Genomic DNA, 16,396 nt, shown 5'->3' on the forward strand with positions numbered 1-16,396 from the left:
TGGGGTTTACTGTGCTCATTGGAGATCAAGTGTTTGCTCTGCAAAATAAGCTGGTAAACAGATTCTTGGGGATTTCCTGGGTATTGGAGAAGTGTGGGTGTTAGATGGAGCTATTTTATTTTCTTAAGGATCTTAGGCAGGCTAAAAACTGGACAAAGAGATCCCATACTATATAAAGAGGTAGATTTTGTATCAGCTCTGCCTTTGAACAATAGGCGGGTTGTTTAAACTCTTCACATACCACTTTTCTCAAGTGGGAATTGCAGACACAGTAAGTCCTCCTACAAAGAATATTTGTCACTATTATGGGAGATAAAGTACTCAACACAGTGCCAGAGTACAGAGTGCCCTAAAAACTTAATTACATAATAATCTCAATAATAAACAGCCATCTTGTTCTTCTTTCTCTATAGGTAGTAAGTTGAATTCCGACAGACATGCCAGTTTAAGGATCAAATATTCAAATGCCAGTGGAGGCTGGACAGCTAAAATAAATGAGCAAACAGAGAAGGTCTGATAAACTCTGTCTTTTAGACTATCTTTCATTTACATACTGGGAAAAGCAAGGTATTTCTCTACCAGAAGAACAAACAGCACGGGGTAACAATAAAAGATTGCTGACATTTAGCCAGCAAGCCAGCCACACCACAGGGAGTAATGGTGACTGTGACTAACTGGGAGTTTAATGGGGTGGGCTCTGGTCACCCCCCAGCAGTCTAAAGTTGCCATTTCTACTGATGTTTCAAGAGAACAAAAAACCCTGTGTTTCAGATGAAATCTAAATGTTGATAAGAAATATATGTGGCAAAAAAATAAAAATAAAAATACTGACTGAACCAAACACAACCTGCCACTAACTTTTCATTTTGGGCATTGCTTTGTGCACCATTTCAATGACCAGGCCCCTGGAACCCTCAGTATGTGTCTTTAGAAAATATTAGCATGCAGTTTTGGAACCCCCTGTGATATATTTAAGGGTATATTATTAAAAGTGTTTCTTTAATATCTAACCCAATAAAGCCCTAGTGAAGGTCTGTGCAGGTGTTCGTGCACATGGAGACTTTGCCTTTTAACACCTTATAGAGCCATAATTAATACCAGGGATCTTGGCCAGTGTTTTTACAGAAAGCTGCCCCATGACCTTTGAGAAGCTAAATTTGAGAATGGGAGCACTGATTCTGATGCAGTCCTTCCAGGCCCATCCACAGAGGGGTCTTTCTAAAGAGCTCCTGTGTCTAATATAGAGAAAGACCCCCACATGTCTGTTCTCTGCTCCACTGCCTTGTTTTATGGGGGGCCCCGGAGGCCTGGAGCGGTGGGCTTTATCAGCTGTTCTTCTTTTGTTGTAAGCCTCATTGTTCAGCTTAATGTCCTTGATCAAAATCTGTGAATTTGTAGGGCCTGGGGATGTACACAAACTGCCTGAGAAATTAAAACTGGGATCATTTTGTCCATCTTCCTGACAGTGCAGGCTCCTGTCTCCAGCAGGGTTATCCCAAGGGTCTCTTCCAGGTACTAGATGGAGTTACAGGGACTAGAATTCTATTTGCATGTAATTTGCATACATTTACATAAGCCTGCATGAGCTCTGTAAATCTTAACAGAAATGATTTTCAAGGGCTATATGCTTATTGCCTTTCTCTTGAAGACAGTTACCCCTAACAGGGTCTTTCTTTATTAGATGTATATCAGGAAGCAGGTCATTGGAGATTGGAAAAAGACAGAATCCTAGCCAAAAGGAAATGAGTCTATTAGAAAAAGCTTCATATTCCTTCAGTTCCTTTGGAGCAAAACTAAGTAAATATTTATGGAGCAACTGACTTTTCACCAAATACAGTTTTAGTTGCTGGGAATTCATATCAGATGGCAGACCTACTCACTTTATCATTAATTTTAATAAAGGAGATGGTAATAAAAACAATTAAGAACAAGAAGAGAAAGAAAAATGATGACCCCAGGTAGTGTTAACAGCTGTATAGGAAACGAAACTGGGAATTGAATCAGGGAGTAGCTCAAAGGAGGGCTGGGGAGGGTGTGGCATTAAGTAGATTCTCCTGGGCAGACATTGGAGACCTAAATCACATCAGGTCAAAGTTGTCAGGAGCTAATGGATCAGTCTAGATAGATAGATAAAAAAGGAGACATTAAATGGATATAGATAGGTAGAAATAGGAAAAAGGTTATTTGGCCCAAGGAAATGAGGAAGATAAAGGCATATGAGAGAAACATAATTTTTAGGCCATCTTAGATACCTCTTGAAAAATCTCTTTCTTTGAAAAAAATTAAAGACAGTTGGCATAACTTATCTTCGACAGTTACATCAAAATTAATTGATGGGTCCACACTCAATGAATGGTGTGTTCCAGCTTTGTATACAAATTTAAGACAACTAATAAAGATGTATGTAAGAAACAAAACTCTACTTGACTAGTGTTAAAAAGACCCTTTCTTCACTATCAGTGAAAGGTAGGGCATAAGCAGGGTGTAAGAGGGAAGAAGGGATAATAAATTAATCAATGAATAATTCATTTAATATAGCTCCATATAGGTTTCTTTCACAAACTCTTGACTTCTATTAAGGACTAGACAGAGAATGCTAAATATATTTAGATAACTCTGTAGTTTTACTTTCAACTAGTTTGCTCCATTTTCTCTCAAATATCAAATAACTCAAAATGTGGACATTAGTTCCCTGCTCCTCATGAATTGGGCATTTGCTTATTTGAGAAGCAGTAGAATTTCAGTTGATCAAATTGAAGTAATTTCCACCTTCACAGAAGACATATTCTGAAATGTTTGGGGGTAATATTATTTTTACATCACTACAGAAATTCCTATAACACAAGATGTGGTTAATATGAGAGAGGAAGTTGTAAGTATGAAGTTTAAGAAACCATTGGGAAAATAGCTCACAGAATTTCATGTCCTTTTCTGTATAGGTTTAAAACATGGCTAAGGATTTTTCAGTAATAAGCCTCCCAAGTAATTCAAAGACAACCCTCTGAAAAACTCAATCCTAAGAGCATTACGGGGATGGTAAATTAGCAAGCTTATTAAAGTTGTAACAAAAAGTTTCATAGAAATCAAACATCTCATTATATTCCAGAAAGTTCTTAGGTCCCCCGCCCCGGGGGCATACCTATTGAGATATTGAGCTTCTTAGTGGATCAGTAGGCAGTGGCTACTCCAAGCTGTTCTTACAGGCATATCACTCAGGTCAGACATTGGGATGTCACACCTCTCCCTTCCGGAAAGAGCTCAGAGGGCTCTCATCAGAAATACCTTCCCACACAGCCCAACTTTCACTATTGCTTTTGCTCAGGGGCATTTATTAAAGAACCTCCAGTGTTGGACCCTCAGCCCAAGGACACAGGTTTTTCACCTAAAGGCAGCACACCTGTCCTTCATTCCCTTTCAGGAGTTCCACAGAATGAATGTTTTCATAAAGATGTGCCAGCGAGAGCAGGAATGAAGGAATGATCACCAGGCTGTAAAACATGATCATTCTTCTGAGAATGTTTCCTAAATAGTGCCCAGTGAGTCTCTAATATGGCTAGTATCTTGCTTTGCAAGTGTTCTCCAATTCTCTTTTCTTGAGTTAAAGTTTTTGAAGGTCCAGAATTTATTTCACAGAACTTTAGGAAAATTCCAGGACTCTGTTCATCTTATATGCAGGTTATTTGAAAGTTACCTTAGATATCATGAATTGATTAAGAATCATTATGGTTCCTGCAAACAGCAAAATGTATTCCACACTAAATTTTTACTGGATAAATGTCATTTTCTTTGAGATTTAAAAAGCATTTTTGGAGTTCTAGTCTCTGGGTCATAATTGCAAATGACAATAATCAGAAAATGTTGCTGCAAAGGTTCTGTTCATGTGAGCTTTCAAACATTTGTGACCCTAACACACAAAGACATGTTATGTATTATTTTAGTAGTGATCCATGAAAGAATAAAAAAATGAAATTATTATAGTGGTTCTAAAAATATTGGTATGGGAGAAAATTAATTACCACATCATTTACAAAAGGTTCACCTATAGCTGGTCAGTAGCTTCCATACTATTAACTTGCATAGGCAGAAAGTTAAAGAAGGGAATAAATCTGTTCCCCTATGTAGAGTTTTCAAATAATTTTTATACATGCCCCAACTATATATTTTCTGAATTTTAAAATTAAGAAAAAACAACCCATTAGATCTGCAGTTAATTTGCAATGATGTTAGTTGCTGAATCAAAGGTGATATTAATGTTTCTGTATATCTGTTTCAAGGCTGGAAATTGAATCCAGTTGTGGGTGCAGTCTACAGTCCCGAATTCTATGCAGGTAAAGAATTTCCCTTTGCATGATGTCTTCTTGGTCTTTTCTGTATGTGCTTTGCCTGGCAATAAAGAATGATTATTGTTTAAAAAAACAAACTAAACCAAGTAAATCTTTATCCTAAGAAGTCCTAAGTAAATTTTTTTGACAAAATCAAGTGTTTAAAACCCTTTCAAAAAATAAGAGGGTATCATGTAAATTCATGTGGAGTAAGCATAGGGCCATTGTTTCTAATGACATTTCCCATTGATTTTGCCTTTAAAAAGTGTGGAAGCTTTGTTCAAGAGCAAATTGAACAAGTGTAGAGCTGTTCATGCCCATTTTATGTCAGTAGACCTGTTTTTTTAGTCACACATTTCCATTTGGGGTTGCATTTTTCCTTAGCAAAGCAGAGAACTGGACTACTTATTTCAAAAACGTGGCCATGTTTGAATTGCCAAAAGAAAAACTGTTTACAAAACTGGAGAAAACTAAACTGTCTTGTTTTTTCCCATTAATCAATTTTCTTTAGCAATTCTATTTCTCTCTGCTTTGCCTTCAACGATGTATCTCTGTTCACTGCTTCCCTGCCTACACCACAACTACTCAGTTGGAAATCCACTGCCATAGAAAACTTGATTATCAAATTCGGAGAGGGAGTAACCCAGAAGCATCAGTGGCTGAGATTTTTGCTAGGCATGGCCTGTCACTTCTGCCCATCATGTCCTTGGTCATTAATAAGGCTGCACGTAACACCTGGGAACCTAAGTAGATTTGCCCCATGGATATGGAAAAGAGGTCTTTCCTGATGTGACCTTTATTTTTTAATAAGGAGAAAGGAATGACCAATTGGTCTATCCAAGGGTTAAGTCATATCCCTTGCTTTTTCTCTTCTGGGATGCCTTACTGCTATTACTGTCCTGATACTAAGCATCCACCCTAGTGGGTGACAGAAGAGCGTAGGAAACTTAGGTATTTATCATAATAACCAATTCGATTTTTTAAAAAAGGTAAATCTGGGAAAGCCCAATATGCATTCTGGATTTTAGGAGTACAATATTTGTAGTTGTTCTTCATGTGAGAATTTTACCACAAGTCTGGGTTAAGTGCAAGGGCTCTATGACTGTGTAGTAGCAGTGTTGACTCTTACGAGTGGGGAGAGACATAGCTATAAGGCTTCTTATGATCATATGATGGAACCCATATCCTAACAGGACACCTACAGAGTGAGCAATGTGGATACTGCACCCAAGGTTCAAATCCTGGATCCCTAATTGCCAGCTGTGTGAGTCTAGGCAAGTTACTTAACCTCTCTGTGCCTCGGTATCTTCATCTGTTAAATGGGAGATGATAATAGTAATTAACTCACAGGTATTTATAAGAATTATTTGGCTTAATATATGAAGAGTGTTTTGGTGCTTTGCTGGTACCATATAAACATTGGGCAAATAGAAATAAATAAGTTAATATCCTACTTCTTTGCCATAACAGGAAAATTAACCAAGACCTGATGCTGGGGAATTGTGAGTGTACCACTAGACTAGGAGATTCTCTTCTTATCTCATGAAAGGAGTAGTCCTTCCATTCTCAGCATGTCCATTTGGGGGAAGTTAATTTCTGGGACCAGAGGTAAGGCAGTCCATTCAGGGGTCACAGATGTTGCTGGGGGTACATCCTTCTCCAAATCTGCAAAGAGATGAAATTGCCCCAAGGTACAGGGAGACTGTTGGACAGCACCTTCTGTGTACCTGCAGGTGCTCCCCAGTGAAATGGAATAGCTGGAGTAAAGAGGTGGCAGATTCTGTGTGTATATGCATGTAGACATGTGTGTGCCTGCATGCCTGTGTACACATTGTCTTCCCAAAATCATGGGTCAGACACAAGAAGAAAGATGTCATTTGAGGGGGAGGTAGGATATGAATGCATGTATTGTAATAGAGTAAGGAAAGTGCATTTTTCTAGTCCCATACAAAGTAGTTGGACATTTTTGTCTCTGGCAATCAGGAAAATACCAAATATCTTTTTCACATGTGATTTTAAACCATATGCATATCTGTGGGTGTTTAAGAGAGCATAAAGACAGAAGAAACAATTCAGACTACTTCATATGTACCAGAATAAATTAATCTGTGTAACTTTCAGAACAGTGATTTAAGTTAGCCCTGAGCCCATCCTCAGCTGTTAAATTACTGGGCTACAGAGAAAGTTTCAATAAGGATCGATATGGGCCAAGTGCTTTCCATGGTCAGGCACTGTTCTAAGCACTGTACCTAAATTGATGTGTTTAAGCCTTTGTGGCAGTTTTCCAAGTGAGGAGACTAAAGTTGAAGGAGTTTGCATCATGGATCTGAGACTACATAACTGGTAAGAAGCCAGCTAGAACTTGGAATCAAGAGGCTGGGTTCTTTACAACCAGCTTATGCAGCAGCCTTATCTTTTATGAATATTAAAAGTCATAATTCATAATTCTTACTCACTATGTCCTATGATAGTGGGCCATACGTCTAGACCAGTCAAATTAAAGAAGAGAAGGAAGTAAGATAATTATTTTGGATTATTTTCACTACCAACACCATATTGAAAAAGATTCTCTAGTTGTGTCAGGGGAAGCTTTAAGGAGTTTGAACAACCAAATAATTATTTCTATGAGTTGTTCCAAAACACTTAACACTTAAAAAAATGGGTCATGGATAATTAAGTGATACTTGAGAAATGTGAACATTGGTGTTTTCAGTTGTCAGTATCTGGCCTCTCCTTAATGAGAAGCTTTCTTTCCCTTTTTTTGCCAGAGTTTGTGATATTCAGAAATGTGAGGAAATATTACTGCAAATTCAGTACTCCAGAACAATTCTTTTGAAATATTTGAAGATGTGTAAACACTGAGACTCCAGTTAGCTTAAGTCTAAATTTTCAGTCACCTGTATCTATGGAATGAATATAGGCATGGGCAAAAGTAGGTTTATGGTTTAATACAAATAGATAATATAATAATTAATGAATAATAACACAAAAATAAACTGTTTTGTATACTCAACTCTAAACCCACTCTTGCCCATCTTTGTATATGTAAGGATGTACTTGTAGGATGTATTCATTGCTATAACCGGGTATAATTACTGATGTCACACATTTAAATACTCATGACTAAAAATTTCGGGGGCATTTAAATTTCCCCAAGTATAAAAATATTCTGGATGCATTCTACAGTTTTGATTATGCCTCGAAGCTGAAATGAAGACCCTGTTATTGATTTGCCAGGGATATTTAACAGGCCAGCTCTGTATCTGCCCGAGACAGAAAGCCAGACTTATTAACCATTTCTTTATATAAGATTTTGTGTTAATGACACATATCATAATATTCCCGTAGTATAATTATTGACTTTCTGAAGCTTATGCAGAATTAACAACCCAGCCTCCAATTGTCTCTCAGAATGGGGCATGAAAAGTTCACATATTTTGTAAATTAAAATCGATATTTTCAATCTCTCCTAAAGGTAATTTTCCTAATTTAGTGGTCTTTTCCCTAACATTTATTTTCTCTTTTAATTATAAAATGGCAGGTTATTGATTTTCCTATATAACCTCTTGACGCCCGGAGTGCATTTTTATTGCTAATGCAGGGTGGGGGTGGGGAGAGCAGTTGCACCTCTTAATGAGGATCTTTAATTACTAGCTGAACAGTATTAATTTGCTTTGATAAATTATGACATGCACTCTCCCTTGTGTGCACATTCCAGAGGAAGCATTTAGAAAGCTGTTATGGAAGGTCTTTCATTTCAGGTGGTTCTTCTGAACTCTCAAGTCATACCTGGAAGAAGTCTTTGAAATGCTTATCCAACAAAATCTCCAAAAGCAAATATACATAAATCAGCTTAATCCCACAAACATATATAAATCTTCTCCAAAGATAAGTGGGTGTTTCCCTGTTATACTAAACAGCATTGACCGTTTTTCTTAAGTCTTATCATCTTCAGACTCCTTGAGGCTTATTCTCAAGACAAAGATTGTTAAGTCAGTTTTAAAAAGTCCGGGTAGGTCTCAAAGACTTAAGCTTCTATCTATGGCCATTCGATTTTAGAATTTAAAGAAAATTGAAGGTCTTAAATAGAGGTAGAGTATCTACAAATATCTGTTCCCAGTAGCATACCTCAACTTATTTAATGTAATAAGAAATAGTGTTTCTAAGAACCTCAGTAAAGAAGGCTCAAAGGGGATTCTTACAGTTTCCCTGTCTTTGTGAGAAATTCCCTTTGCTTGCTAATAAAAAGATTTTTACAAAGTGGTGTCTTTGAGAGATAATCATGATATCTAGCCCAGGAAACTGTTGATCAGAAGCAACTTTAATCTTCATAAATAAGTAAAACAAAATAAAAATAAATAACAGAAGGTTATACAAAGATGTTGACATGGTACTGACAAATGGCAAATTCATCTGTTTCTCAATTGCTGCTAAGGTTGCTGCAAAGCTTAACCACACTGTATATCATATCTGCCAACTCATTTCTGTGATTAAATATTCCATCAGTGGAGCTCTAAGGCGGCGGAGCTTAACAAGATTCATAAGATGCACCACTTGAACACGCATAACTCACTTCCATGGATGGAGAGCACCCCACTTGCAGAGGAAAATTGGAATCCAGTTAAATTACTACACAAGTTGCGATCAATAAGGAAAGGAAAGGATCTTTCAATTCAATGCAAATCTAAGCTATAGTTATGTTCTGATGACAAGAAACACAATTCAAGTCAATAGTAGGAAGACACAGAGTAAATCACTCAAAAACCTTGAATATGATGATGAAAAATAGTCTTGGTGAGACTATAATTATGAGCAGCATTTTGGGGGGGTGGGTTAGAGAAGGAAGGGGATCTTGAACATATAGTCCTCCTAAAAATAAAAGTTTCTGTTTCCAAGGCGGGGGGAGGAATAAATAACATGTACTTAAAGAAGGGCATTCCTGGCTATAGTCACATTTGGAAGGAGGTTAGGTCTTGATAGTAGGTTATCCTGGGGTTATGATAGGATTGGATAAGAGATGATGAGTACAAAATAACTTTATAGGCAGTAAAGTAAAATAAAAATATAAAAGATTAGTGTAATAACGGAAGTCACCTCAATTAAATCCCCATTAGTACAAGCCTGGCCATGGACCATGTGAGTGGATTGAAATCTCAATATCAATTTTAAAAATAAAGAGGATGGATGCAGCACTCTGTGATCGCTTATCGTGAAAGGGAAGCTGTATTTGACCTTGGATTACCAGTTTTTATGGGGTTTTGGGTCAAAAGAAGGTAACGTAGGTCTCCCTCCCAGTTGTTCCCTCCCACCCGTGTCACTTGACTGAGTCCATTACAGTTAAGAGAATGACCTTCAGCCATACTTTTAGATGGACTTCTTTCTAATTCCCTTCCTGAAGTTTAGATACAATAGTATCTAAAAAAAAGTAAGATTATCCTGAACCTGTGGTAACTGTAGTCCCTGACCTAAGCTGCCTTTCTTCTATTGGTCACAGTCCTAGACTTTCGGTTGGGCTCAGGATGTTCTGCCAAAATACTAGTGACAAAACATGCCTTGTTTGGGGTGACTGCCTCAGCATCCTAAAAGAGCAGAGTGTGGGTTTGACAGGTACCTGCTACCACTCTGAGTCCCTCAAAGCAGCCAATATTCAGGTGCCCCTCTTAGCATTAACAATGCCCACATCTACCCAGAGGACCAGATTCATCTAGACACACAGCCATGGCTATAAGGAGCCATTCCTTATGAACAATGACCTTTGGTTCTGAGATGTTTTGTATAATTTACACATCTGCCAGATTAAACGCAGTGCACTTCGGTGAACTGGAACAGAAAGGTCCTGATTTAAGTCCCCAAGCAAAGGATTTTCAGCCTGGAAACGTTCCACTTCGAAGATTTTTTATCTCCTACATCTGTTTACCTTTGCCTCCCCTTTTGGTTTCAATTCACTTTCATTCACTCCTCTCCTCCCCCATCTGTCTTATCAGATTTCACTCCATCCCTGCCCACATTTGGCCTTCATTTTTACCTGGGTTCTTCCCTGTCCCACAGAGGGAATGTGTCTCAGCTTTTATGAAGCCTGTGGATTTTTTTTTTATCTTCAAAACTTGCTTATGTGCTGAAAATGGCATTTCCTAAATATATGAACTTCCTTTTTATTGTATGGAAAGTCTATTAAGGAGAACTCCCTAAAATCAGGGAGCTACAGGACAGTTGTAAGAGCCCCACATCTAGGCTGTGGAGGAAGATGAGGTTTGAATACCTGGCTCTGGTTAAATTTCATAGGGAAAGTTTCAGGCTACATCATCAACATACTGAACAACTCAAAATATCAGCAACATAAGGCAATTTGGGGCACTTATAAGCCAGTCATTGAGCTAAACACTTTGCATCTCCTCAGATGCTCAAAAGAATGTCCTAGTATCATCTTTCTTATAGAAATGATGAACACAAGGCCACACGGAGCATTATCTCATTCCCTAAATCACTAGTATGTAAAGCAATTGTGTTTCTTACATAAAGGTCTTTTCTCTAACCTCAAAGCCCATGTTTTTCATCACTTTGCTCTACGGTTTCCTCCATAGGAGTAAGTGAGGGCACACCCCCAATGTCTTCTATCCATCAAGTCATAGAATATTATAATAACTAATCCAAATATCTTTGTATTTAATATTACACACATGCTAAACTCCATGCTGGGATCTTTACATATATTTACATAGATTACAACTTGGTTGGGTCAGTGTAATTATGTGTTGCAGATAAATCAGAAATCCAGTCAAGTTAAGTTGCCCAAGGTTGCTGACTGTGAAAGCCAAAGAGCTGGATCCAAACCCATCTTTGTGCATCCAAAGCTCATTCCTTTTTATTAAACAGCTTACCCCAACAAATGCTTTAATTAATCCAATATTCTGGATCAGTGGTTCTGAACTGAGAGTGATTCCCACTACCACCCCACCCCAGAGGAATTAGGAAATTTCCAGAGATATTTTTCATTGTCACTTTGGGAGGATGGGTGTTGTAGTGTGTGGAGGCCAGGGATGCTGCAAAACACCCTGCAGTGTGTGGGACAGCCCCTCCCCGCCCCACCACAAAGAACGATCTGGCCCAAAATGTGGATGGTAATAAGGTCGAGAAATCCTGCCCTGATAGAAGCACACCAGTAAAGCCACCAACTATCCTAGTAACTCTTATGCTCTACTGCTTGCTACTGCTAGAGACGCACAACAGCTGTGATTATCAATAGCAATCAAAGCACTTAAAGAGAGATATTTGCCCACGTATTTCCTCTTCTGAGCCTTACTTGTGATTTTTGACTCCAGAAAGGACAAGCATAAAGTTTGATTATATACTGCAGAGCTGTATTGGGAATTCCCCAAAACACACTGTGACTGGCTAGAAGGATTCACAAGACTCAGATAGGCTCTTATACTTACAGTTCCATTTTATTTCAGCAGAAGGATACAAATTAAAAATCAGCAAAGAGAAAGAGTCTATGGGGCAAATCCCAGAAGTCCAGGAAAAAGCTTCTGGACCTGCTCTGCCTGTTCTGTGGAGTCATCATCATGATTTTCCCCACAACATGTGCAGTTGTCAGTCATGGAAGCGCATCTGAGATTTGGTGTTCAGGGCTTTTATCTGGGAGTCAGTCACATAGACAGGGAACGTCCTTGTGACTGTCCTTAACTACTTAAAACGTATGCCCTAGAGCAAAAAACAAGCATTCCCCAAAACGCAAATGGATATAGTAAACTACCTTATCAAACTGCTACTGTGTGGCCTTAGGCCTCAGGCATCCAGAAACAGTCTTATCAGGTAGTCGGTTCCAAGGGCTCAGATCTTATCTCCTGGGAGTTGACCAAGGGCCAGTCCTAAAAACTAGCCTTTGGTGGAATTTGCAGGGTTCCAGCAGCCAGCTGTGTTAACCTTTTCCTGCACTAAAGAAAACAATGAAGGCGAAAAGTTCAGAATATATAGCATTGGTGGTAATGATGGCAGTGCTTGGCATGGTGATGTAAGACATACCACTATGTTGGTTGATTCTAGTAGAATCCAGCTGAATTTAGTTATTTTTAAAAAGTGTATGGCCTTTTGCTTAGAGGAGAGTCAGCAAATTTTGTCAGTAGAGGGCCAGTGAGTAACCATTGTAGGTTTTGCATGCCATCTGGTCTCTGTCACAACTACTGCTCTCTGCCGGTGTACTACAAAAGCAGTCACAGACAATACATAATGAATGGGCTTGCTTGTGTTGCAAGGAAACTTTATTTAAGGACACCAACATTTAAATTGCATATCATTTTCACGTGTCATGAACTAGTGAATTTTTTTTAACTCCAACCATGTAAAATTGTGAAAGCCACGGCTCTATTCTGCTGACCCTGGCTTCAGAAGTCCATATTTAATAAACACAAAGCCACTAGTTTATGCTTTGAGGAGTTTCATTGCTGTTGCCATTTTTTTTTTAGCATTGCACAGGTTTAGCAATTACACACTGCAGGAACTTGAAGGTTCGCTGGCTGTCACTCAGTTGTGTGATATTCATCAAGGAAGGGCCAAAGAAAGAAGCCTTGTATAAATTACCACATGCCACTGCCTTGTGTCAATTCACCCTTTAGCTCCAATGACCACACGGAAGGCCTGGGCAGTGCCAGGCCCTGTGAGGAGAGCTGTGGGAGTAGTCCTTCCCTCCAGAGTGGGCCCTGAGGATGCTGACAAACAAAGTGACTTGGTGCAGAATAAAGGATGGTACCTGCTGGAGCACTGAGAAATAACAACCGCCTGCACTGGGAGTCAGAGGGGCAATATAAATTGGGTTTTGAAGGAGAAGGATAAGTAAGAAGAGTTTGCCTGGAAGGAAAGTGGGGTAAGATTATTGTCGAGGTATGTAGGAGTTTGGTAGAGTCCAAAGGAATTTCTCAACCTTTATCTACAGAGTGCATTGAGAAAGATTAAACAAACAAACCAATTGCGGGTACTTGATTTTCAAGTACAATGGAAATTTCTGAGGCAAAGCCAGGTTTTCCTCAAAAGCTAAGAAATATTGATCTGTTGAGATCAGAAGGAACCTTCTAGAGAAAAGTTGCAAAAGACCTGATAATACTGTACAAAGGAATCTTAATTCCGGAATTTATCCTTTGAGCCGCAGGAAACCATTGAAAGCTCTGATAAAAACATAAAACAATTAAAAAAGTAAATGAAACAAGCAAAACACTGGATGATAAGGTAGCACCCATACCTACCTTTGACATAAATATCAGGCTTAGGAGAACATATTACTAGTGTGTAGGTTAGGCCCTGGCAGCCAGCAAAAGCGAGGCCGCACCAGCAACTGCGCACCAACCCCAGAGGTCCCGTCTTCACAGGCCCCAGGTTGCTAAACCAGTGCCCAACCCCAAGGCTGTTATACAACTTGTTTCCTGATTGTGTCTCAATCTTTTCTAGGAAAGTAAATTCCCAGAGATTTTTTTTTAATGAGGTGATGTTTTTATCTATATATTACCTGGTGTTGCCATTTTACTTATAACATTTAGTTTTGAAGATATTTTGTTTCCCACGTTTAGAGTGTATATATATATATATAATTGATTATGCTATTACAGTTGTCCCATTTTCCCCCTTCATTATCCCTCCACCCTGCATACCCTCTCCCACCCACATTCCCCCACTTCAGTTCATATCCACGTGTCATAAGTTCTTTAGCTTCTATATTTCCCACACTATTCTTGCCCTCCACCTGTCTATTTTCTATCTACCATCTATGCTACTTATTCTCTGTACCTTTTCCCCCTCTCTCTTCCTCCCACTCCCTGTTGCTAACCTTCCATGTGATCTCCATTTCTGTGGCTCTGTTCCTGTTCTAGTTGTTTGCTTAGTTTATTTGGTTTTGTTTTAGGTGTGGTTGTTAATAACTGTGAGTTTGCTGTCTTTTTACTGTTCATATTTTTTATCTTCTTTTTCTTAGATAAGTCCCTTTAACATTTCATATAATAAGGGCTGGTTACTGATGAACTCCTTTAACTTGACCTTATCTGAGAAGCACTTAATCTGTCCTTCCATTCTAAATGAAAGTTTTGCTGGATAGAGCAATCTTGGATGTAGTTCTTTTCAAAATGTTTAGTTCACTGTTATTAGCTCAAGATTCAGTTCTTGTGTAAATAGAGATAAATTAGCCAAAGATTGTTTAAGGCTCTATATGGTAATTATATGTAGATACTCATTCTCCAAGTAGGACCCAAAGCTGTCCTGTTGGCTTTGAAAAATGTAGTGTTGAGGAACCAGCACACAGATGGCAAAACCCATGTAGATTAACTACATCGATGACAGTTAATGCATTTCTAGAACTTCTATAGAACTGTTACAACCCATTACAGTCGAAATACTGGTTTATGAAAAATTAATAAAGCCAGTGGAAAATGAAATCCAGCATCAGCATTAGCTATTTACACCCAAAGAATCAGCCAGAATTAATTATGCTGTATGCTACATTCTAATGAGTTTTTCATTAAACTGTATACCATTATGAAAGCTAAACAAGGATTATTCAAAGAATAATGCCAACGGCTGTTATTTGTTTGAGAGATTAAATTAGCTAATGGGTTATACATTTAAATCTGATGCAAAGGTTAATTGATATACACTTATCACTGAGTTAAACCCAGTAGCATTTTATAAACACGAACACCCCAATATCAACTGATGCTTCCCCTGGAAAAAATATGAGTCTATTTATATGTTTCTAGTGTTTAATACACATATGGTATTATAAAAATTCAAACTCTCTATGTTACTTCTCTGCCATTTTTTAAAATAATTTTCACTAGTTGAAATTTTCTATTTACTTTCAGCCCATAGGTGTGTGTTGGGCATATTTAAATGAACGTATCTGATACTCTCTGAGAGCCTCAAATTTGAGTGTATTTTCTACTTTAACCAGAAGAATGGGGTCAGGAGTATAAACATAATCTGGAACCGAAAGAACTGTCAAGATGAATGTCTACTCCCCATCCACAAATATATCCAGTTCCTCCTAAAATAAAGTTTTATAATAGTTAGTGAAATATATGAGGGGCCACTAGGGAAATCTGCCCAGGAGGTTTTTTGAACTCTTTATCACCTTAGAGGCTCTTGTCCCTAAGAAGATGAGAGAGAGACATTGAAGGAGGCCCTCTAGGTCCTTTGCAGAAATCTGTAAACTCTTCTGAGCTCTACTGATTGTAGCTAAAGCACAGTTGCTATTTTTTCCCCTCCTGAATGGAGATGACAAACTAAAATGTCTTTAGGAGGAAGCTGTGTGATCAGTATGTGACAATGCAAGTCAGAGGGGCCATATCTCAGTTATAGGAAGGTGTGGTTTTTCACCATCACCCTGTATGGCCTTGCCAGGCAGGAATAATGACCCAAATCCATGTGGCCCCATCTCTGGGTTCCTACAAAGGAAACCAGATTCTGTCTTATAACAGTAGAACTTCCCTAACTTAAATATTTACAATTATTTTCCAATCTCAAAGTGTTTTCGGTTAATTCTATTATGTTTAGCATTATGTTAGTGGCCAAAGAAAAGAGTGCACTAGTTACCAGTTTGCCACTTCTTTCTCAAAGGAAGAGAGAACAAATAAGTTCCCAAAGTGCCATGTTTTCAGATTCCAAATAATAATTTTTATTTCAATTATTATTATTACTGAGGCCACTCATTGTTCACCTACTATTTGCCAAGCCCTTTTATATATTAGTTCTTATACTTACAACAATACTCAATGAAGTAGGTATTTTTGTCCCTATTTTACAGATGTGAAAACGGAGGATCAGAAATGTGAAATGCCTTGCTCAAAGTCAAAGACACTTACAGTGAATGAGTACAGGAAACAAAATTAAGTGTAAAAGTTTCCAAAGCCCATGCTTTTCCAGTGTCTTCAGACCTTATGAGTTCATGATTTCTCCTCTCTGTGTTCCCTTCCTCCAAGTCTTATTTCTGTCTTGCAAATGGGACTTTCTTATCTGTAGAAGAGCTAGGTGTTTCCAGACAAAAGGCCACTGCAGAATCCTCAGACATGGTTTAGTTGAAATGGGATTGGTGGATA

General features: G+C 38.3%; 1 protein-coding gene across 7 annotated transcripts in view; it reads left to right on the forward strand.

Moving 5' to 3' along the window:
- Positions 1-16,396, forward strand: part of RBFOX1 (RNA binding fox-1 homolog 1) — a 1,505,061-nt gene that overhangs the window by 1,399,533 nt on the left and 89,132 nt on the right. For all 7 annotated transcript variants that reach the window (XM_053671753.1, XM_053671755.1, XM_053671757.1 and 4 more), the window contains one exon: positions 4,275-4,328. In XM_053671753.1, the coding sequence (XP_053527728.1) occupies positions 4,275-4,328 (54 nt within the window). The remainder of the gene's footprint in view (positions 1-4,274; positions 4,329-16,396) is intronic.

The sequence above is a fragment of the Artibeus jamaicensis genome, unplaced genomic scaffold (assembly GCF_021234435.1).
Source record: "Artibeus jamaicensis isolate MK-2021 breed Jamaican fruit bat unplaced genomic scaffold, CSHL_Jam_final contig_700, whole genome shotgun sequence".
NCBI lineage: Eukaryota > Metazoa > Chordata > Mammalia > Chiroptera > Phyllostomidae > Artibeus > Artibeus jamaicensis.